Here is a 21,094-nt window from a genome sequence, read left to right on the forward strand (position 1 = left end):
CGAACTTTAAATGAGTTCAAAAATTGTAGTGGAAGTTAAACCTTTGGATTATATTGGAAAGTTTTGCATGAGATTTATCGTTATTATTGAACAGTTTAATAAATGTAAATTTAAGATACATTGAGGTTAGAATAAAAGATAATTGTTATAAACGACTGAATATTTATTTAAGACTTAAGATGCCGAAATTCGCTGCTAATTAATGAATTAATTATGTATTTTTGAATGTTATTTATTTGATATTATTATGCATTAGCAATTAGGGAATACAGAATTCTTAATAATTAATTTTCGTTCTATGCATTTGGATGAAAATATCGTTACGTGCAATTTTATACGACACGAGAAAAAGTAATAAAATCTAAATCTATTTAGTATGTTGAAAATTTTTTTTTTAAAAGAAGCTAATATAATATGGCTGCAAGTGTATACGTAATATTTGTTAGGATAAATAATACTAATTTTCATTATGATTATTGATTCAGTTGCAGTTGCTTTCATAAAATATTGCAGATTATATAATCTTTTGTATATCTATCTGTATATTTCCATAATGTCTGTGTGCAGACGTATGTATGTACATGCGAGTGTGCGTAAGAAAATAAGATAATAATGAACGAATTTCAAGCTTTAAATTGCGAATGATACCGAAAGCGAATGTAACTCGCATGTTTTAAATTTCTTGAATGACTTTTAGTATTCACGTAGCTTCGCTTTATTCAACTTTCGGGCCCTGGGAAATTTCTTTTCATCAAATGCATTCCAAATGATATAAACAATGGAGCAGAAGTATAAATCAGAGTTAAAATAATCAAAATGCATTTGTGCCGTAAATATCGTAATTCTTCTTAAAAAATCGTAATATCCCGTGCTCTAAATTCATAAAGAATTAATGTTTATTATCGTATTTAATGGCAATAATGAAGCAAGCAGCATTGCGCGTAAAAATAACATATTATTCATGAGAAAAGCAAATGATATTATTAATAAAAATTCGTCATTTCAATAGATGATAAATTTTCTCCCCGTTTCTTCAATTTTCCTTTTCATATGTAGCATGTGCTTTTAACGTGTCGCCCTCCTCTACATTCTATACATTTGGTAAACTGCTTCCATATTTGCGTAGGGTATTATCTGTGGCGTGGGGGAAGAAAAAAAAAATTGCTAACATGCAAGTAAACTTAGTCCGTAAAAATAGTCTGCTTTAAGAAAGTCAAACTTAAGCGTTTTTTTTTTTTTTGTTTTTTGTTTTGTTTTGTTTTTTTTGTTTTTTGTTTTGTTTTTTTTTCCCCTATAAAAAACATTTGAGTCATCTTTCTACACTCCCAAAATCATCACTGAAAAACTTTCCTAAATTCCCGATGGTATTGCACTCGACCAACATCGACCAACATTGCTAGTCCTCGATATGCCGGTGAAATAGTGTGCGTGAATGTCCAGAATTGAGCGAAGGGCACGAAGAATAAACGGAATTATACGATTGGTAATAGAAGCGTTTGTTTATTAACCAGAGTCCAAGTCCGTTTTTATTGACCTCCCAACATAAAATCCACACATCACGGATTCATGATCGCGCTGATTATATTTCCAATATTTCCCTATAAAATGACCGAATCTAATCTAATGCTCGAAAATATATGAATATATTTAAGAACTAAAATTTTTAACAATAGATTTATGAAGTCGTAAAGGAAGGGCCGATAGTCAAAGGATCACGAAGAACGTCTTTATCGAAGCCTTGCAAACACCATCGTGAGAGAGTGTGAAATTTCGTTTGTCCGACCCACCTCACATTGGACCCTTTATTTTATTTATTAATCACTGTTAAACAAGTTTCTCGTGTGCTTTGGTTGTTCTCAATTGCTGTCCTGTCTCTGTCGCCGCGTATCGACCTACCATATGCATCCATTGATATACGGACTCTCTCTTTGTTCGCCGTCTCTCGCACTCATATCAACCGCGCCCATATCAATGCACTTGGTAAGCTCCCCCGGTCGCTGTATTTATTATGCGCCCGAAGTAAATGACACTCGCTCGTCGACATTGAACATGTCGATCCATTGCCAATGTTGCTCCATTCTCTTTATTATAGCATGCATTATTATTATTGTTATTATTATTATTATTATTATTATTGTTAGCGTTTGAAAGTGCGTGGGTAATTTCTGATGTTTTTTTTTCTTTTTAATTCGGTTTCGAAAATATTTTATATTCAATGTTGGCGATTACTTTAACCCGCGCACTTTTCTATCTACGAACGAACGACACACGACAGGACCAATATGCATTGCAATATGTCACATTATAATAATGCACGAGTGTGTCTTTTAAGAAAGCACACAGTATACAAATAAATAATTCATAAACATTGTACAAGAGGAGAAAAAAAAGAAAAAAAAGAAAGAAAAAAAAGAAAAAAAAGAAAGAAAAAAAAAGGACTCGGACTAAATTTTATTTATATATATATATATATATATATATATATATATATATTTTTTTTTTTTTTTTTTTTTTTTTTTAATTTACTACGAAATCAATTATTTAATAATTATGTTTAATGGGTGAGCGATTAATTGAATTGGCAGTTGTGCGTATTTATTATTAATCGTAGGAAATTGCAGGTTTTGCTATTATTGTTTGACTATAAACTCAACGATATTTTACATTTAGTTTTATGGGAGAATTGCAGGCAATGCAGTCGACCCGCCGATCCGACATTTTCCATTATGTTGAAAAAGCTTTTGCTCTCCCCACCGCGAAGCCTTGTTAATTTTTCCTTCTTTTTTCCCTCTCGTTGCAGTTGGGCTTTTTCACCTACTACACTGTCGCTAAGGGCGAAGTCAACCCTTCAGGACCGGTTCCCATCGACAGCATCTTCATCTACCGACCAGACAAAAGACGCGAAATCTGGAGGTTCGTCTTTTACATGTTCCTCCATGCAGGGTGAGTATTACAAAATAAGAATCTATTCAATTTTTAAAACAAGAGCTCCTGATTTTATCGAACGTTTTGCTTATCCGAAGTATTTTAGTATTAAGTGAATTTATATTTTATATTACATTAAGATTTTAATGGGAGCCGGCACGATGGCGTCTCTGAAATATCATACCAAATTTAAACTATAAAAGCATTGTTAATTTTTCATTTTCTATGCATTTTACATTACTTATCATATGAATCTTTATATTGTCTACATACCATCGCGTATAATGTACATTTTGTTCGCAAGACTTTGCAAGTACGTCATTAAAATGATGGCATCTTGCGAGAGAAGAAGACCCCTTTGATATTTATACAAATCACGAATGACGTTAATGACGAAGCGGCCATTTCGCATCGACTTATCTTATTAATAATAATTCTTCGAAATAATGCCCATCGTCGGCTTTGCTATGCACATAAATTCCTGCCACGAGCTAAAACGTGTCTGCAGAGTGAAATATAAATAAGACAAAGTAACCTAGTTTTAATTAATACATCATGCCACATGTACAATTATAGGCGCTATATACATTGCCTCACATACGACTACATAGAAGGGAATAGAAATAATCTAAGGCATGAGTATCGACGAAGAAAAAGGTAATGTGGCTTGGGCATATCGTCAAAGCTGTCATCCCACTTTTAATTGCCTGCTAACTCGCAGAATCTTTCGATGCCACAGGTACAAAGGAGGAGGAGGAGGAGGAGGAGGAGGACTCGTCATTATCATTTTTCCTAATGCGCTTCATCTTATGCCGAAAATATATAATGAGGTCGGCTAAATTCGTTAATTATGAATATCCTTCGCCTTTCATTCAAGCATAAAAACTTTATGACTCCAAGTTCGACCAAGTTGTTAGTTCTGCCTTCGCATTTCATTGCATGCGATATAATTGTATATTATAATTGCAATTGACATTTTTACGTCCACATGTACATTCACTTTATACGGCTACAATGGCAATTCGTAGCCTAATTAACTATTAGCGTTAATATTCAATTTTATTTATTTTTTTTTTTTTTTTTTCATCCGCCCCATACGCTTTGCCTCCTACTAACTCCTTTAAGTTTGGTCATTAAGTTGTAATTATTCCTCTCTACGATTATATTGCTCGAAGAAAATAATATTTTTTCAAAAATCATTTTCATTTTCGTAAAGTGAACGATTTTTGTTTCTTTATCCACGAGTATTCGTGAAAATGAAAAATCGAAAAAATCGTGTATTCGAAGTTTTAAAAAAATAACCCGAAATGAAAATGAAAAATTGTCCATTATCCAAAATAGTAGAGGAATATTTTCACTGACGACAAATATAGTGGAGAAAATGCTTCTACGTCGGTGATCGCGAACACGTGTAGTCTTCGACAATGCATCTCACTTTTGTCTAAATGGACGACTTTGATACTATTTCCCCCTCACCCGCGCCCTTTTTCGCCTTCTTTCACCCCTCGAGCCACCGAGCCACGAGGCTACAGTGAAAAATTGTCAACCGCGCGAGATCGTTGGTTGTGCGAAAAAAGTGTAATGGCGAACACAAATGACGTTTCGAGTGCAGTTGCCTCGGGACTTTTTACAAATGATAATACAAAAGGAAAGATAGACGAGAGTGCCGAGCGTTTTTCTATATGTGGGTCAAGTTTGTTCGTTTTAAATATATCGACGAGTAGAAAATTGCTTCGCATGATGTTTTACTGGACTATTGACGTGTGCGGCGGCGGCGGCGGCGGCGGCACCTTTCTATCTTCAAGCAAACCCTTTATTCTTAAAAACATTCTGTTCTTGCCTCTCCGCTTTCTATCGATTCGCGTTGTTGATGTTACTATTGTTTTTGTCGTTGTTGTCGTTGTTGTTGTCGTCGTTGTTGTCGTTGTTGTCGTTGCTGTTGTTATTGTTATTGTTGTTATTGTCATCGCCGTTGTTATTTCATTTGTTGCAGCGTGGGTAGCTTTGTTGAAACAAATTCCTCGACTCGGCTTTTGTATTTATATCAAGCACAATACGAACTTTCCCGTAATACCGGAAAACGACACACTCCGGCTTGTGTGGCAGCTTTTTATAGATTGAATGAATATTATGTGGAAATTGATAAAGAATGTGTATGCAGTAAATTTTTATGGTTAAGGTGAGCTTCGATAATATGTACATTTATTATTATAAAGAAATTCATTAAATATAAGTGTCCATATTTTCTCCAGTATGGCTCGAGCGAATCATTTCAATAATTTTTATGATGCCATCCGCTCCTTTTATATGCAAGTAAATATTTATCATCTAATTCGTGTGTACTTATTTTCATAAATTTTCACGAAAACCCTTATGTATATATATAAAAATAGAAAAAAAAAACATTTGCTATTCCGTTATTTTGACCCAGATTATGAAAACTGAAGTAATTTTCCCTTCATCCTTTACTGAATTCAATTTTATAATGTACCTTTATGAAATTTCCCTATAAAAACTAATGACCTAGATTTCGCGAGAAAGCCAATTACATTAACAAGATTTCTCTCTCCTTTTATTGAATCGTAGCTCCGATTTCTGTTCGCTCAATTTACCGTCCCTTTGTGCAAAACTCACTCGTACTTCTCTCTCTCTCTCTCTCTCTCTCTCTCTCTCTTTCTCTTTCTCTTTCTCGTTTCTCTTGTATCGCTCGCTTGTGTCACTCAAACAGATCTGTTTTATTGATTGTATTGCCTCATAAGGAGAAAGATCCTCCATTGAGAATGTGTCACTTCGATTTAAATAATAAAATTTGTACAAAGCACTTTTACGTTACTTTACCTTGTTTACGTGTGTACTGATCTCAAATTTTTGACTAAATGGATCGACTTTTTCAAAATTAACAAACAAGTGCAATCGTCACATACTCGTTCCCTTAATGGAAAACCATCAAAGTATACCTCCATTAGATGTTTTTTTTTTTTTTTTTTTTTTTTTTTTTTTTTTTTTTTTTGTTTCCTTAAATTGTAAATACTTGAAATTGAAAACACACTTATATTATTAATTTACTTTAAGAAATCTGTAAAATCTTTACTTATTTTTACGAAGCGCATAACAAGTATTATTCTTAATTTACTATTATAAAGTTTGTCTGCAATTTTATAATGTCGTTCGTGATTATTACGTTTAATTGAAATTAATTCGCTGATGGTAGAAAATTGGAAAACATTTTCTAGGTACATCGGATTCCTGGTACTAAGGAATGAAGCGAATGAAGTTTTGGTGAAATTAATTTGAAATAATAAAATATTAGCTATTGGAGGAATTATTGAATTATTGATAAAATAAAAACTAAATTGTATAAAATCAGTAGTCATAGGCCGGAGGTATTATCGTTAAAGTTAAGTTTATAAATTTAAATTATTACAAATAACTAATTTGTAGATTAGAATATTTTTTTTTTACGAAAATTCCATTTAAATTGTCCAAGTAAGTGTACGCTTTTCAAAGAGCACATATTTGAAATTCGAATAACTTGAAGAAATTTGCGTAAGTTCACAGAAAAAAGCAAAAATCTAAAAATCAATTCTTATCTCCTTTAATGGGAGAAGGCGTATTTCTTAGAAAAATATTGAGTTACAAAATTTGAAACAAAATCATATTTTAATAATACATAAACTTAATAAGATTACGAATCTATTAACCTAACCTCAGAAATCCACGAGCGTATTTCTCCCAATCGAACCCTTGAAAGAGTAAAATCTCGTGAAATAAATGGTATAAGAAAGGGCGCTTGCTTAGAAGAAAGCGCCTTTACATAAAGTTACCTTACGTAGCGACTAGAAGACAGTCGATGCGAAAAAAGGATAAATGCATGAATTTAAAGTGAGCACGACTACGTCGCCAATTTAACTCCTAAATTTACGCTAACGCATTAAAGGAATTTTAAATTTATAATGCTTCACTGGTCATCGCGAACTATTACGAACTCATCTCTAGGAAGGATCTAGAACACATATTCGAAATAATTATGTTGTAATGCACTTGTAAATGTAAGCTATTGTAAGCGACGCGGAATTCATGCGCAATATACGTAGACTCGTACGGTAGTCTGACAATCTAACGTCTTTTATTGAAAATAACCGTTAACGGCTAACCGTTGACGGAGACAGTCCCGCTCCCGTTACAACACCAGTCCTTCTACTGTTCTATTTAATCCTTTTGGTCCTTCTTCGAATCAGCAAGCAGATATTAATAATACTTGTGGGGTGATATAAACTGACCGGCATAGCGGCAACGTGGATGGCCGGATCGTCTCGAAGTCTCGAACTTTGCGATCGTAAACGTAAAGTATTAAGGGCAAAAGCATCGCTGCTCCCACGTTACGTAGGACGGGGCGAACTCGCTCGTGATTCCGAGGAGGTCGTAATTAGTGCTGGTTGAACCCAGGGCTAGGCTGGTGGATGATCGTAGTCCAGGATGGCTGGGAGTCTGAAATTATTTTGCAAGCAGGGAGCAGGACTCGGTGCTTATAATCGCAAGCGGAAGCAGACGTCGAACTACGCACAATATCGTCGTGGCAGGATAATATCCGGGCTCTCGGATTGACACCCACGCGCATTCGCCGTACAATTACCGAGTTTCGTGCGCAACGTCAATTAACGCCCGAGAATATAGTGTCATTTACATACCGTTGCACTTAATTATTAATCCCGGGCTTTTTAAAGGGGCAGTGCACCTAATTGATCTTTAGTCTCTTCTCGCGATCGTGGAGAAGGACGGACGGGCGGGGGAGGGGGGAGAGGCGAGAGTAAGCGTAATTATAGCAATGTAGGTCCCGGTGTGGCTCATTGCGATGGTAGTTAATTTCATCTCACTCGACTATCGACAGTCGTTTCATAATCAATTGCCGGTGGTTGTTATGAAATATGCGGATTATGAATATGTTTTATTGGTAAATTTTATGACACCGATTTAAAAGGAACAATCAATTATAATATTCTTAGCGGTGTATTATTGAAGCCGATGGGTAAAGTGTTTGAGTACTTACCGTATGTTATGGATATGATGATACGTTATCCAAAGTGCGATATATCGTTGCTCGCATTCGACCTTTCCAATGATCGATAACAGGGTATTTGCGATTAAAGTGCATAATGCACCATACACGTAACGATGTTACGATCGCAGCTTATTTATATAACGCAACTATACGACGATGCATAAAAACTTGTGCCGTAGAAAAAGAATTATAGTGTATTTACTTTGGCCTCGTCGTACCGTGACGCGTTATCTCGACCTTCTTCGTCTAGACTCTTCAACAATTTTAATAACCTACAGTTATTTATTCATCAAACGCGCGTCCGAAGTTCTCGTTAACAAAGACTGAAGTGGCTATATATATATATATATATAAATAAATAAAAAAAGTTACAAAAAAATACTTTGTTCCCCCTTACCATTGTAATAAATTATGCTAAGAAAATCCATAAATCAAAGCACCACTCGAAAGAGAAAATACGTCGATATATGCGAGTATAAACTTTGATTAAACATAAGGAAAAATTAAACTTGCGAATATTGAAAATGTCTTAAAATGCCGTGGATTACAGGCGTAAGATGCAACTTGTGAATCGAGAATTCTAAATAATAGATCGATACAATCGCTAATCGGCTACATTGCGAGGGAATAACTTGTATAGTAAACGAGAATATTTTCTCTATCCACCTTCCTCCCGTATCTCATTGCCATTACGGGTACGCGAACGCGCGTGCACACACACACACACCGACATAGAGAGAGAGAGAGGGAGAGAGAGAGAGAGAGAGAGAGAGAGAGAGCTTATACACGCGTATATGCGCGAGTGCACACGAGTCGAAACAAAGCATCATAAGCTTGAAATCTTTCTCTTAGGGCACAAGCGTCTAATATGCTTTTCTCACCCTTCGTAGATCTTAACGAGAAGTTCCCATTAGTTTGGACAGAATTTCCCTTTCTCGAAAACAATTTCCATTGCAAGAAAATTCGATTTTGACTGTATTTATTGTAGAAGTCACCGAGAAGTTGAAAGTACAACAGAAAATGGAAATTACCAGCTTTAACGAGAGCTCGAAAATATCCCTTTTGGAAGTAATAGCCGATAACCATTCCAACAAGATGACATTGGATTATCTTAAGGTTTCATCGAATTCATCGGTTACTTATTTTTCTGAATTTGTCCCCTTCCCCTTTTTTCTTGTTTTTTCTTTCTTCTTTTTCTTTCTTTTACATAAAGCTAATAGAGCATTGTATAAGTGCGCGAATAAAGATGTATTCATTACTATACAGTTTGCTAATCTTATTTCATATTTATATTTTCATCCGCTGTATCGACAATTGCGAAATACATTTTACTTATAACTTTAAAATAAAATTAGCGAAGCTAGCAGCAGTGAAACTTTACGGAAGAATGTAATTTTTCAAAGTTAAAAATTTCCCTTCTAAACTATTTATAATGAATATAGAACAAAAAATTTGGTATATGAAAGAAGAAAGTCTTGCCATAATAACCAAATGAAACAATAATCTCTAACTATCTTCCAAGTATTAAGCTACATAATAATAGCAACAACGATAATAATAATAATAATAATAATAATAATAATAACAACAACAACAACAACAACAACAACAACAACAACAATAACAATTGATAATGAATAAAAAATATTATTCAGGTGGTAAATTGATTCACGTCATTTTGTATAACTAAATCCCGATTTTCGATTTAATTGCACTTAGTCCTAATGGCACTATTACTTATTCAAACAATATTACAACGGCGATTTACAAGCGTGAATAAATACATAAAAATAACGAAAAACACAAGGAAATGAGCGACGCGTTAGCGAAAGTAGTGGTTGGTGAGGTGGGCGATGGGCGATGGGAGAGAGTAAGGAATACGGAGTAGGGGGTAGGTATGAAAATGCCTGGGGACGGGATGAGATCGAAGCCACCTGTGCTCTTGGCAGCTCGTTCCATTACAGAGTCTATTCGACTTGTCGGAAGTGAATCAGGACCGAGCTGCGGCGGAAACTTGGACCGCGGCAGATTTGAATAATGATGCCCGTCGCCTCGAAGCCGATACCCAACGACGACGAATCACTACCCGATTATGCATGCACGACGAACCGAGCCCCCATCCTCCAACCCCACGGGCCATAGAAAAAATGTGCGACCGCATTGCCAGCGACTCGTACTCTTTCTCCTTCCATTTTTCTGCGTGGACGTCTACGACGGGGCTTGTCTTATTCTTTTCCTCCCTACTCGACTTCCCTCGGACTTTTTCCCGTCTCGGCTATTACGAAAATATGCTGGAACTGCCGAGATGTTCTACTCTACTACCCCAGGCGCCCACGCACTATTTTACGTATAATTTCGTAAAATTTATCGAAAACTTTACTTTCCCCGTTTCTCTCTCTATCTATCTATCTATCTATCTCTCTCTCTCTCTCTCTCTCTCTCTCTCTCTCTCTCTCTCTCTCTCTCTCTCTCTCTCTCTCTCTCTCTCTCTCTCTCTCTCTCTCTCTCTCTCTCTCTCTCTCCCTCTCTCCCTCTCTCTTTCCTTCCCCTCTTCTACCCCTACTTTTTTTTTTCAATGACTAGATACTTTCGAAAAAATTCTCTTACGTCCGTTATCTAAGTATTGGCGTCATGAAATGCATATACGAAAAGCTTCTGCAATACATTGACGAGACGTTTGGAAAAATGGAAAAATGATGAGGATAAAAAACGGTGTTATTACACCACTGGGCTTTATTTATAGAAATATTTCCGACTTGGAACTAATGATATACCAATTAAACAAAGTTGTATCATCGACTTTTCTCGGAGACATTAAATTTCATTTTACCTGATGATATCGATAAGGACAACAATAATCGCAATAAACACTATAACACCAATAATTAATTTATACAATATTAATTAATTTGCGATAATTTGTTTCAAGCCTCTCAGCTAAGGCTACTGCCATTAATTCACATAGCGCATCACAATAATGTAAATTATTTAATTAATTAACTAATTTTTGTATAATTATTTGAATTGCTAAAACAAAAATGCACCATTCATTTGAGTGACGTGATGGAGCATAAATAACTTCGACGTGAAGTAACGGGGGGCGAAGCGAGAGACAAAAGCTTAGCGATTGGTGGTCGCCTCTAATGAATGTGAAAAGCCAAAGACTTTAGGAAATTTGGTAATGCCGCGTGATTTTTTTAATCATTACACATCGACACGTCGTGGCTTATCTCCCTCGCCGCGGCCTCGCGTCTTTGTTTGCAATCCATTAGTAAGGTGCGTGCGTATGTAGCACCGACGAGCACGACTCCTCCGGCTATTTCGCGACTGGCTCTGCGCCATTTTTCAAGCGCGTTTCTCCCGCGTAACCCCCGGCTTTTGCTCCATTAGACGATTACATCGCTCGCCCGTAGCGCGCTCATTTTCCAGCTCCTCCATGCCTCACTTGGATCGCTCGATAACGACACCGATAACGAGTCGAGCCTCTCACTCCATCCGATTCAATTATTATTCGAGCTTCAAATGGCGGCGGTGGCGAGCCGCGCGCCAATTCGGCAGTCTTCGCGATCTTGCGGTCCATTCCACGCCGACTACACGCTCCGACAACTATTTTCATACAACTATTTCCAACATGGTGAAGCTTTAATCTTAAGTTGTAATTCAAAATAAATGCTCTTTGGGAACGACGAAAATTCAGGGCTCGAGAAAGGATTCGATTCGGTGATCTCGTCGAGAGCTGCACGAGGCGCATAAAGGAAATTCGAAGCGATTCCGCGATTATTTGCGCTTGATTATAGCAATAATAGCCATAATCAGTCTTAAAGATGATTGGAGGTGGCAGGCAGGGCTCACGATGGGAACGCGAAAGTAAGAATTTTCCAATAGAATGTCAGCGACGACGAAAGCGATATTCAACAAAGACGATTAATTTACACGAAGGCCCGTATTATTCGCCACAATCGCACCGAGCATCCTCCAACGATACTCGATACATCAAAATTCGCAGGAGCGGCATCAGCCTCCCATCCACCTACACACCCACGCGCGCACACCATCTCCCCAATATCTCCCATTACCGAACGTCGTAATGTATCGCATTAAAAAGGGAAGCTCCTCCTCGTGTTACGAGTTTAACGAGTAATGAACGGACATAACGCGCCATCGATTTTCGATTTCTTTTTAATATGTTGTCGAGTTCGCCCCGGCGAGCCAAGAGCGAAGAACCCCGATCGACAATCGGAATAAACCGAAGGGAGTTATTGCCTTGCGAAGACGAAATTTCTCCTCTGGCTTTCTAAAATCAACGTCGCTCTGTCCGGCGATGCCACTCTACGCGCACTTATGCGTCCAAGCTCCAATCATAAATACATAACTACACGTCTTCGTGACCTTCGACGGCACGCTCGGGGACCCTCTCGTTCCCACCCGCTTACGGATAAGCGAACGCGCGCATGTGTATTACGAGGCTCGCGAGCTTTGTTGGTATAACGAGTGACGAGCGTGAGAAACGCTCATTGACGCGCGAATTGTCCAACTTCAATCATACTTACTTGTAGGCCTTTTAAGCGATTATTAAGGACGTCGTTTCGGTCGTTTTGACTAGCCAATTTTAGGATTTTCAATACCCTTTTCTCATTGCGCTTTTACCTTTTATTTAATTCATCCTACAGCATTTCAACCAAACCGACGTAATAATAAAATAACAAATTATGATGTACTAGAACGACGATTAATCTTCTTTGGTTGTTTTTTTTTTTTCACGGGCAATAGATGTACTTTGCTTCTCCCCTTGATCAATTAAATTAATTCCGCGTAGTGGCATTATCGATATATTTGAGGATCGTGCAAAATGTGAATTGTGAAAACGTCGAATTGTTAATTGAAAATATTGCCAATCGGCTACCTATGCAAATTGACATCGAGTGACATTATTAAATAGTAAAGAGGCGAAGTAATAAACATAATGTACAGCCTGTTGTAAACAATCTTGTCGCGATATGTAAAAAGAAAGTTTTTACAGCCTCACTGGCCTTTTTCTGTATTGGGGAAAAACAAAAAAAAAAAAACAAAAACAAAAACAAAAAAAAAAAAAGACTTGTACTCGCATTATTCCCGCTAATACGAAGACAAAAGGTACATTTTTGTCCCTCTATTTGAATGATTTGAATGATTTGAATGATTTGAATGATTGCTGGCCGTTATAGACGAAACACCGATTCATCGCAATGCGTCTCAAATTCGTAATAGAACGGAATACAAAAGACGTTGAATGGTGATTTGAGTAATTTGGACCCAAGGGTGGAAACTATTGTTCAATCGTGTAACACAATATCAAGCGAAAAAGCAATAATAATTTACAGTTTTGCTTTATTCAAAATGCAATCGTACTGCTGGAGATTCGAGAGTATCGGTTACTCAATTATAATATGACCCGCGCAAGTAATCATTTTGCCGAATTTTAAAATAATTTCGTGGAAATTAATATTAATCCGGCTATTAATATAATCACTTTATCTTCTATAATGCAGATAAAGATCGAAAGGAAAAGTGGAAAATCCACATTCGTTACCTAATGAGTTTATCAAGTTACCTTATTTCTTTCCCTCCCCTAGTAAAACCCGTTGTTATTAATTATATCGACGATAAGGATATCGTTTGCACATCTCGTGCACAACGTAAACGATTTAATTGTCTTCATTGTAGAAATAATAAGTATAAATGAAAAAATAAGCACGCGCGAAGAAGATTTTACAGATATAAATGTGCGCGCGCGTTCAATTTGAATGAATCGAATATTTCACGGTTATGGACTATGAATAGCCATTATGAAACCATAGAAATTTATTTAGTTATATACACACGCGTCTGTAATCAAAAAAGTGAATTGCCACATTCGAAAGCTCAATTGCCTCACCAAACTTCACTATTACCTTCAAATCACTCAATTTTCCCTTCAAATATATATCTTCTTGGTAGCCACTTGATCTGCTTCTAGTTCAACTATCAACACACGCGAGCTCACACATACCAATTTTCGCTTAATTTATGTACGTATGAAGCCGCATGTTGAATTATGAAACCTGCGAACATTACTTCGCCGTATCTCCTTACCTATTCTCTTTATCATCCTTATTACGGCTTTTCGTTTGAAAATCAGTAAAGCCAAATCCAACTCTCTCTCTCTCTCTCTCTCTCTATATATATATATATATATATATATATATATATATATATATATCTTCTCCATTCATTTGCACTATTTTTTCAAATTAGTCAAAGAAGCAGTGGTAGTGGAATAAGAAGTAGAAGTAAAGTCCTTCGTCACGAAGGTAATTTTGATTAGAAACCGCCAGGTCACCCTTCAACGTTTTTTTTCTTTTCGCTCGACCTTTATATTTTATATGTAATTATATGGTATATAGACTTGATATTCATGTATTTGTTAAGTATGATTGTAAAAAGTTATTATTAATTCGCAATTGACTTAGTCGAGTGTATACAAAGTTTGTTAATTTCTTCTTTTTTCCTTTTCCATCTCTCTTTCTCTATCTATCTATCTATCTATCTATATATATATATATATATATATATATATATACAGTGCGACACCGTTGATGAAAAATATTTTCATTTTCTTTTATATCGTGAATCAAATATTGAAATATTTCTCTGTGTTTTTTATTTTTTATGTAATATATAATAAATAATACGAATGTGGTAAAAACTGTTATTATAAAATATTGCATTTGGATTCTATGCGCTATTTATTACGAATGAATATTAAATATGCTCGTTCAGAGTAATTTCTCTTACGTATGTATGAATTCTATAAGTAGGCTTATGTACTTAATATGTGTACATTATTCGATATAAAAAAAAAAAAAAAAAAAAAAAAAAAGAATGAAAAATTAATTATAAATATTAATAATCCATATAAGATATAATTACTTTAAAAAAGGGGGGTGAGTAATATAAGTACAAGTTACGTTATATCTTAAATACATTGTAATAAATTAATATCGTAAATGTATTGTATTTAATTGTCTGTATTGTTTTTCACGATTGAAGTTCCCTTGTCTATGGTGAAAAGCACGAATGGCTCTGTGAAATAAAAATATACAACAGACGAAAAAAATATGGTAATTTGATGAATGTCAGGATAGTACGTAGATTCATTACCAAAGGGAAATGGTAAACTAATGTCTCTTACTCAATTGCAACACAGCTAGCTAAGTACAACATAAAAGTAAATGCATCGGTCACAAGCAGAGGACAAAAATAGGTCACGTCGTAACGCGAAAGTTGGAGCCATGCGTAACCGATTAGCTGAAGATAATTGCGCGGGTATAGCGAAGAAGTTGGCACGACTAGTGGGTGAACGATTTAAAGTAGCGATGATTGGAAAAGAAGTTCATTTAGAAACTCGGCCAGGTAGGAGAAGCAATCGGCTGGTTACAAACTCTCAGCCAACGACGTGATTTATTGACAGTCAATACAAATTAGTCATTTTCTCGTTGACTCGCATGCACACGAGCACGCACGCAGAACGAAAAAAATTAAATTACGTACTCAAGAATGTTATATCTGCTAGTAATTTTAGGGGGGGGCGGGTGTGGAGGTGGGCGTGCTCAATCTTACTATAAAATCACTGTTTTTTGTTGCTTTTAATTTTTTCTTTATTTCTAGTAATAAATACCATAAATATAGTAATTTCCTAAAGAAAAGGAACACGTGCTCGACTCGCCACTAAATATTATAATACTTCTTGTCACCATAATTTCTCGCCATATGTATACGTACATCGACACGTCGCTGCTGCTCGCCTTGCTTTCTCCCCTACGTTATCGCAATTTTAGCCCCCTATTTCCAATCATTCCTCCTGCCTTCTTCGAACGAATTTTTCGTTTCCACCAGGGCGCTGTGCAAAATAAAAAGATTGTTAAAACGAGATCGAGTATCTATATTAAATTACAATACGACTTTTCATTATATGATTCCCATCTGTTGAATTCAGTCGCCTCTCAACTTTACCATTAATTCTCAGGGGTATAAAAATGCCGAGAAATTATAAAAGTATATGAAAGTGGAAAATTGAAAATGTAACTGTTGTATACGAACTACAATATTTTGAACGATCGAAATTTCGAGATTGAATTCTTAATGTCGAGTGGCTCCTGACACTTGTAAAATACTTAATCGGATACTCGTCGGATGCCAGTGTCGTGTACCATGAAACTTTCATAGCAAATAAATTGTTTTAAATAAAAAATTACGAAATAATATAATGCAATTGAATTGAAAATAATATCTTATTTTATTTTATTTGTAATAGAATTTCGTATGTTTGACAATGTCGTTTCAAGTTCAAATTCTCTTTTACAGTTTCGAAAATCATTTCATGGGGCATCCCCCCCCCCCCATCCCCAATCAGATAGATTCCTTACCTACATACTTACAATGTTGATGATAATACTAATAATTAATAATAATCAATAATAATAATCAATAATAATAATCAATAATATAATTATTATTATTATTATTATTGCTATAAAGAAAGAATGTAGTGTGATTAAAGGACAATTGGATAAGGCGAATGGTACAACCCCCGCCCTGTAATCGTTACAAGGGTACTAGCGGATTATATCTAACAGTACCTATTATACACAAGGGACATTAATTGGAATGGGATTACTTGGTCCTCTCATAAAGTCATGGGGAAATAAGGCAAATCGAAAAGCTAAGGATATGTGTTAAGATCAAGCAAGATGAAAGATACTTGCACCCTCTCCTCGTCGCACAATAGCAAGATTCTATTTCCACGTCTTGACAAGAGAAGCGGCCACGCATAAATGGTAATAAAAGGTCGTAAAGAGAAGAAGACCAAAGCTTCGACAGGCAGAGTGGCGAAATACAAAGTGGCTTAAACGTTTTCGTTCAATTACCATAAATAAGATTTCTATCTAAAAGAAAGAAGAAGAAGAAAAAGGAATCCTAATTTATCGGTATTACGTGTTATCTGCTGATGAAGAAGGAAAATGAGACTTAGAAGTAAGAATGTTGTGGATCTCTCATTATAGTGAGATTATATTTGTCTGTTTGATTGTAGGTGCCAATATGTCCGACTTGCCACTCAAATATATCACGAGCTTTATAAATACGGCGGATTAATATATAATCTTGGGACATTGACATTAACATTAACAGAATACTAGAGCGTAATATGATAAGAAATATATCGACCGAGTGGCAAGTACACCGAATGGGGCTGCAATTTGTTAAATGTAGTTGTAGCGTTGTCAATTTAAGATTCAAAGCGCATTCAGGATAACGTAAGCAACGAGCAGACGTAGCCACATGTGAAAAAACGAATTGTTCCAAGTTCCTCAAGTTTTAATAAATCACTCGATAATAAGTTGGTAATTGTGTTTTTCTAACCGATATTTCGCAAGCTCTGTGCACACGTAATTTCATGCTGCTCTCTTCCGATTAATCCAAGACGTCTTGTGTTGAATGACTGTCCGTTATTAGAGATTAAGGCAGCTGATTATAATGGAGTCCTTGCAGAATTAGCAGGATCGAAAACTCGGTAGACAGTGTGGATAAGAATGGATTACACGTGTGTGTGTGTGTGTGTGTCGCGTGAGCCCGTGATTAACAAATATCTAACGGCAATTCCTCCAGCAGTAATAATAATGAATTCAGAGACCACGAATCTCATTGAGTCCCACGTTTCTTTTGAAGATCCAATCGACATCGTATAATACCAAGTTTCATAGACTATTGATAATTAGATTTAAAGGAGGTTAATTCAAAATTATTGATCGATCGACTGCTCTTTAATTCGTTAATTCATCTACAAGTACAAAATTCACAATTAAGCATATAATGCAGGTGGTAAGAATTTTACGAGAAGCTCATTGGTTAATGCTAGTGTTGAAGAAAAAAAAAAACAACAACAAAAATTTGTAATTAGCATTCATGAATTTACATGAAAAATATAGTTATGGCATATCAAAGTAGAAAAAAGTTGAATTTGATTAGGTGATACATTTTTATATTGCTCCGTTGATACGCAGTGAAGAATTATTTTATTTTTTTTATTTTTTTATTTTTTTTTTTTTAACTTTATTTTAATGCATATTTTCATATACAGATTTACCGCAGATAGTTATTTATTAAAGTTTATGTAAATATAAAAAGTTCATATATCCGTTTTTGCCGCGTTCTCGCATTTCTCGAACAATTTTTTTTTTTCGTTTGTTTTTTCAAACTCAAATACTTAATTTTTTTTTTAATGAAAATGTATTAGTCAAACAAACTTCCCTCGCATTTAATCGTCGTCCATTCACTCGCTCTTTCTTTATATATTCTTAGGTGCTCGTTAACTCTGTGTTAAAAAGGTTACAATCACTTTTACATTTGCTATCTTAAATATAAATATTATAAATTTTATTTGTTTATAACTTTTATTTGTATCGTGGTTTGGCCTCGATTACAATAATAACCTTATTAGCTGCAAATGACGTTATTAATTTTTTCCCATACGTTTTTCAGATATAATGTGCGTTTAATCGTACGTAAAAGAAAAAAAAAAAAAAGAAAGAAAGAAAAAAAAATGTAAAAGTACTAGTTAGAAGAATCAAAGTAAATCGAATATCCTAACTTTTGAGGTTCTATCGCTCACCCTCTTCTGCGTGCGTCCCCCTCTCCTCTTTTCATCATCATCACCACCACCCCTCCCCTACCCCCGCCTATGGATCTTTCCTACTCAAGCTGCCTTTCTCTTCTATTTTCTCTATTTCGTACTAGCGTAGTGATAAATGAAAAAGGTTACAGGCTGGAGCGCGATTTGCTGGCGGACCTTTCGATGCGAAAATTTCTCGCTCGCTTGCAGCTTCAAACGACATTCGTACTCCAATTTTTTTCTTCCAACTTTCCGTTTTGCAGCTTCGTACACGTTCACGCATACATGCCTTTTTGGTTCGCTGTTTCACTTTTTTGTGTGACGTTCTGTCGATTCTGTCGCGTACTTTTCTATTTTCTCTTTTCTTTCTTGTTGTTCTTTTGTTTTTTTTTTGTTTTTTTTTTTTTTTTTTTTTTTTTTTTTTTTTTATTTCTATCGTTGCGTTTTTCGACACGCAACATCGGTCGGATTGATCTATTCCACTTTAGAAGAATGCACTGCTCTAGGATTGAAAAAAATTTCACATCCAAGTCCACGGAGGCTTTTAACTATTTTGTAAGAGATGAAAGTGCTTTTTTAAAAATATTTTTAATTCTTAATGTTAATTAAATTGCTCGATGTATTTAAAAATTTTCAAGTATTCTTTCGTTAAGAATTTACTTACATGCAGCATTTATCCGATGCCACGATGTTGCACAAAATTTCTTTATTATTAAATGAAAGTAAGTACGTATTAGCCAGACGTCAAATTATTCACAGAACCAATAGGAATATATGTGTTATCTCAAGCGGTTCACGAAAAATCATTATGCTGGCAAATAATACGCGATAAGATAAATATACGTGATAGAGTGCGAGCATGTCCGTTCGTCGCTGACTACGTCGCTCTTTCTAAGTAATGCACGTAGAAATTACAATTATCCCGAGCACCTCGTCACACTTTCAGCCGCTAATAAAATTGCGAAGCAACGTCTCCACTTATCTGTAATTTTACAACAGAAACAACTGGCCAAGCGTAATTGAACAGCAAATAACGACGATCGACCAACACGCACCGAATTTATCATTCAAAACGCGTCGCACGAGGAATATGAAAAATTTTTACATTTGTACAATCGAACGTATGACAACGTACGTATTAGATTCTTCTATAAAATAAAGAGAGAGAGAGAGAGAGAGAGAGAGAGAGAGAGAGTAAAATAAAGTACGCTAGATCCATATAAAATTCTATTTATGTGCCGAGCGGTCCATAGGAAGCGTATAAAATCGTCTGGAGTCTTTGCAGTGCAAAAATCATCATATTTCTCTCACGCGATAACATTAAGTTGAAAAAAAATTCGTCCGTCTACGGCTACGTGCCGAATATACATAAGGAATAATGGACTTGGAATTTTCTCCCCCTCTTTTGCAATCGGTACCTGTTCATCTGTCTCGCAACGTGAACAAGTCAGTCGTCGCACGCTTGAAGGAACTTCTTGCGCCAGAGATAAAACCCTTAATCTCGCGAAACTCACTTTCTCTTCTCCGTCTCTGTCTCTTTGTATTTCCTTTCCTTCGTCTTCTTTTTCCAGGGAACTTGCTAGGAGCTCGTTCACTTTACGTGTGAGATTCCCAGATCGTCGAGCCCGAAAAGCATAAGTTAGCACAAACGTCGAGCTCTTAAAGGAAGTGTGACTTTTAAAACTTTTCCCTCTGATTTCCCTTTCTTTTTCTCTCCCTTTTCAAGACACTGTTGTACTCATTAATTAAACCTTTAGTCGCGCGATGCATTGTAATTAGTGCGAAAGTAAAGTAAGACACGGGAATTTGTTATTAAATTTCTTAGTGCAATAAATTAAATACAGTGTCCGAAAGTTCGATAAAAGTCCGTGTATATACGATACAATATGTATGCGCGCGCGCGTGCCTGTGATGTATACATATATATATCACACGCGCGCACACATTACTTCGTACTTAGGATATTAATAATTCTGATATATTTCAAAATAAGGTTGGATGAAGAAAAAAAATTTTGTTTATTTGTCTTCCTGTCTTTCTCTAATATACGGTAATATTTTCATATAATAATGCAGCTTATTTCGATTACAATAAAAATAATATAATATACATGATAGTCATATTTCCTGAAGAAAAAAAAACGCGCGCGCATGCCCTAAGTGATTACACTGTCAGGGATGAAAAAGTTACATTGAAAGTGCAAAATTCATTTTCTGCATTATCAAAAAGAAGAAGAAGAAGATGAAGAAGAAGAATAAGTAGAAGAAAAAAGAGAAAAGAAAAATGGCGGGAGGGGTGAGGGAAGGGGAAGAGGAAGAGGAAGAGGAAGAGGAAGAGGAAGAAGAAAACGGATACAAACACGGCAGTGGTTGAGGTTCAGGACTAGAAAGAGAGGGAGTGCAGCCCGGGCAAGTTATTCGAAC

At 35.7% G+C, this 21,094-nt stretch overlaps 1 protein-coding gene across 1 annotated transcript in view; it reads left to right on the forward strand.

Moving 5' to 3' along the window:
• Nucleotides 1–2,794: 2,794 nt before the first annotated feature.
• LOC105365351 (protein rhomboid-like) overlaps nt 2,795–21,094 on the forward strand; it is a gene marked incomplete at its 5' end in the record, with an annotated part of 47,165 nt that continues 28,865 nt past the window's right edge. Inside the window, one exon of the mRNA XM_011503488.1 lies at nt 2,795–2,943. Coding sequence (XP_011501790.1) covers nt 2,795–2,943 — 149 coding nt within the window. The remainder of the gene's footprint in view (nt 2,944–21,094) is intronic.

This window comes from Ceratosolen solmsi, unplaced genomic scaffold, assembly GCF_000503995.2.
Source record: "Ceratosolen solmsi marchali unplaced genomic scaffold, CerSol_1.0 scaffold33, whole genome shotgun sequence".
Taxonomy (NCBI): Eukaryota; Metazoa; Arthropoda; class Insecta; order Hymenoptera; family Agaonidae; genus Ceratosolen; species Ceratosolen solmsi.